At 38.2% G+C, this 4,072-nt stretch overlaps 1 protein-coding gene across 2 annotated transcripts in view; it reads right to left on the reverse strand.

The window, feature by feature from the left end:
* NRP2 (neuropilin 2) overlaps window positions 1–4,072 on the reverse strand; it is a 142,184-nt gene that overhangs the window by 57,522 nt on the left and 80,590 nt on the right. For both annotated transcript variants that reach the window (XM_018560590.1, XM_018560591.1), the window contains exon 8: window positions 831–975. In XM_018560590.1, the coding sequence (XP_018416092.1) occupies window positions 831–975 (145 nt within the window). The remainder of the gene's footprint in view (window positions 1–830; window positions 976–4,072) is intronic.

Here is a 4,072-nt window from a genome sequence, read left to right on the forward strand (position 1 = left end):
ATATTCTCACATTTCAACCTAAAATACAGAAAATAAAACATCACCTATAAATTGTTTGTGCTGAATAGAGTGAGGAATGTTCAGAACCTACTATTGCTCCAGCCTTTATTGCTATTACTTTTCCCTATTGGAGGACAGTGATAGGAAATTTCTCCAATGGGGATACAAAAATAAAACATTTTAGTAGAGTGAGTAAGGATTAGAACTTCTAACACAGTTTTTAGTGCTGGGCATGCTTTCCTTACTACCTCACCCCTCATTTCCTGCATGGGTGTTACTGGCACAGTGACATTTTAACTTTTCTCCCATTCTACCTAAAAGTAAAAAAAGCAGCTGTATTAAAGTCCAATTGAACTTTAAGTTTAAATTAGCAAAATACATTTCGGATGTATCAAAACAAAAGGTGTCGTGTCTAAAAATTATTTATCTTTAAATCAGCCACAGCCTGGGTAGAAAAGTTTGTGTCTTGCTTCTTTTCTGCAGAGTGAGTCTCTTGCTGCCTGTTGGGAAGCAGAGGTCTCTTTGCAGAGTTCTGACACCCTCTGCTGGGTCAGAGCTAAAGCTCTACAATCAGCAGGAAGCATGAACTTTACTAATTGTAGAGCTATAAGTCTTACTTTGTAGGGGGCTTTAGACCTCTGCATTAAAACCACCTTTTCCCCACTGGGAGCAAGTGTCACACTTTGTAGCTGCTGGCAGGGAACAGGCTTTTCTACCTAAACTGCAAGACATTAAACACCTGTTGCTTTGATGCACCTGGAATATATTTCGCTGATATAAGCTAAACGTTCAATTGGGCTTTCAACATGTGATAGTTACAAAAACAGTACCTGTAATCTGGCAGCCATAAAGCTCCACTCTCAAAGCTATTCCCGTGTGCCATGTCTGAGGACGGAAACGCACAAATCGGGTTAGCACTGGTTGAGGAATCTTGTTTAAAACCACTTCTGTTGGGTCATTGTTTCCAGGAAAAATCTACAAAGTATAAAAGAAATAGGATTACAGACAAGGCTGAGGATATGGTATACATACAGTACATTTAGTACATCTATATAATTATATTTTGGAATTAAGTGAGTTAAACAAACGAACAAGTTAACAAAGAAAAATGCGAGCATAAACGTGGTCTACCCACACACATCATTAGGGTGATGTTCTCTATACATTCAAACATGCAATCTCTTTGATGGTGCTCAGTAAATAGGGCTAATTATCCTGATATGGTTAATGATTTAGTCCATTCAGTACCACAACTAAAATGTTTCATGTAAACAATCTCAGCAAACTTCCATGAAAGCAGAGTTTACTTTTTCCATGAGTGTAAAGTGATCAAGGAAAGATATGCACTCCCCATACAAATGAGATGCAAAATTAGAGTCGAGTGACTTGATGGGAAAGGCAGAGGACAGAGTATGGGATTCCTGGCATTAATTAGAGTTAATAAGTTGAAAAGACTTCCTTTGGAGATGCCGTGAAAATACCATAGCTTTGTGTTAGTGGGAAAACATCCTGTTCACTGCTATAACATTGCAGTTTCAGCTAAATGCCTTCTAGTGCATATGGTAACTGTTCATCTAGACTCAAAACAACATCCTAATATATATGACAATAATGTAGAATTGAACTAAACTTTATTTTTTACAAGTTATAAGTTAAAAAAGTGTATGTGCTGCACAGTTGTTCCCCTTTCTGGATTTCCAAACTATTTTGTTTACTAGAAAGATCCTGTACTTGGCTATCCCAGCTATGCAAATGTGGAAGATGAACAAAATAGACAAATGCACAGGCCCCCAAAAAACACAGGTGCCCCCAAAATAAACATACCAAACAGTGGATTCCTGTGTTGGGACATGGATGTCTTTCACAGCAGAAATGGTTGGTACAGGAGAGACAAGTATGCCAAGGTGTTAAGTTTAAAAAAGAAAGGGTTAGTATTTGGTTTATGGTTACAAGGAGTTCTAAGGTTACAGAGACGATTAATGTGAGGGATGTAAAGTTGTTAATGTTTGGGTTAGGATTTCAAGTAGGGATAGTATACGGACAAGGGTTACTGTTAGGATAACAAGGAGGGTAATTTTAGGGTTACAGGTAGGGTTAGGGTTTGGGTTAGGGTTACAGAAATTGTTAGTGTTGGGATTATGATTACAGGAAGGGATAATGTTAGGTGTACAGGAGGGATTAGTGTTTGGATTATGGATACACGGACGGTTAATGTTAGGGTTATAGTGAGGGTAAGTGTTTACAGGGAAGATTCATGTGATGGAGCCTTAGTGAAGGGCAAAGCTCACTCTATAGGGAGCTCAGTACTGTAAACTACCAGCTTCCTGGTCCAGATCTCCTGGCACTGAAAGTTAATCTATCAAACTTTTTATAATGTTGCAACTTTCTTCTGCTGGACTAAATTGGATAGTGGGCATCTGGAAAGATATCAAGTTAATAAATGTACTAAATGGCCTCTCATATTTGCTGCCCTTATATGGCAAATATAATGTTGTCCACCCACAAGGTCACTGGCTAATATGTAGTAAAATAACTAAATTTTACCAACAATCAGTATGCTGCAAATGCCTATTATATTAGTTTTTACTATAGGATGTACTTGTATATAAGATAGTCCATATTTGGGGACCCAACTACAGATATGCATATTCAGTTAGGACTCTGCCTTGAAAACCTAGTAAACTTGATTATATATATATATATATACACACACACACATATATATATTAGTATATATCACATTTCAACATGCACATCTTTTTGTTATGCCTTGCCGGATCTCTCTATTCAGCTGTGCTGTTTTTCGCTTTTGGCCAAACTAGCTGATGAGCTGGCTGTTTTTTCATATACTTCCCTTTTCTTTCAAATCTTAAAATGTGTATAACAACGAGCAAGTGCATTAGTCACACATCAATCACACTGTGTCATGTTGTTAAAACTGAAGCTGAAGACACCCTATTCTGTCTGCACTAGACTCATCTAATGTTACTACATCATAGCAGGTAAATGTATAACTAATCCAGAGCTAGATATCGCACCTATAAAAATGAAATGTGAAGCCCAGTCTTTGTAAACATAGAAATGAAGGCAGAGAAGCAAATAAGATTAAAGAACAGCACATTAAAGACTTAATTACACTTGTACTATTCAAATGTTGTGCCTACAAATTGCCTTCCCTTCTTACCTCTTACATTTTTCATTGTGAAAAGCCTTTAAGCGATTTCTTCCAGGTTCCTAATTCTGCAGCATACATCATTTCCTAATGCAGCCGGCAGTCATTTTCCAGGTGAAAATCACCAGGTGCTATTCACCAATGAGCTAATGTTTTCTACATTTCTCCTAACTATGCCCATTTGTACACTTCCCCCTTCTTAGCATTCAAATCCCTATGTCCTTCTTTCTTTCTGTCTAACCACATTGGCTCCCAAAGGGCCTATTGTTCTTCCACATTTCTAGCAGCTGAAAATCCCTGAGTATTACTGTTATTATATTATAAATAATAACAGTAATACACATCAGAATAATATATATTAAAAATAAGTGTCACAGGTTGCACCATTTGTTGCACTGACAGAGGACAGATTTCTAATGAGTGTCAGATTCATTCAAATGTCAGTAGGGTGTATGTGGATCTGTTGCAGAATTGTTGACTGCGACAAAATACTTACACATGTGACAAAACCTCTTACATGTTGGAGGAATTTGTATTTACCTCCACTTTTCTTATTGCCAGTATGGCAGAATTTCTTAATGGATTTGTCACAGCCATAGCACCAGCATGTTAAAGCTGGTTGACTTGTCATCCTCTTTGCATGTATGCGGTGCCATCCGCTTGTCACTGCAGCACCCATCACTGACATTATAAGGTCAGGAGTGCGATGAGATACCCACAAGAATGTAAAAGTGTCCCATATAAGAGCTACCAGCTCTTTCATGCCGCACAGCTTTCATGAATTTGCAACACTCAGGACTTTCTAATACAGCCATAACTCCAGGAAAGTGATGAAAATGCTTTAAAAGATGCCCCCCCCCCCCCCCCCCCCCTTCTCCCATCAACGGAGAATGGCAACCG

This window comes from Nanorana parkeri, unplaced genomic scaffold, assembly GCF_000935625.1.
Source record: "Nanorana parkeri isolate BGI_ZX_2015 unplaced genomic scaffold, ASM93562v1 scaffold467, whole genome shotgun sequence".
In the NCBI taxonomy this organism is placed as follows: Eukaryota; Metazoa; Chordata; class Amphibia; order Anura; family Dicroglossidae; genus Nanorana; species Nanorana parkeri.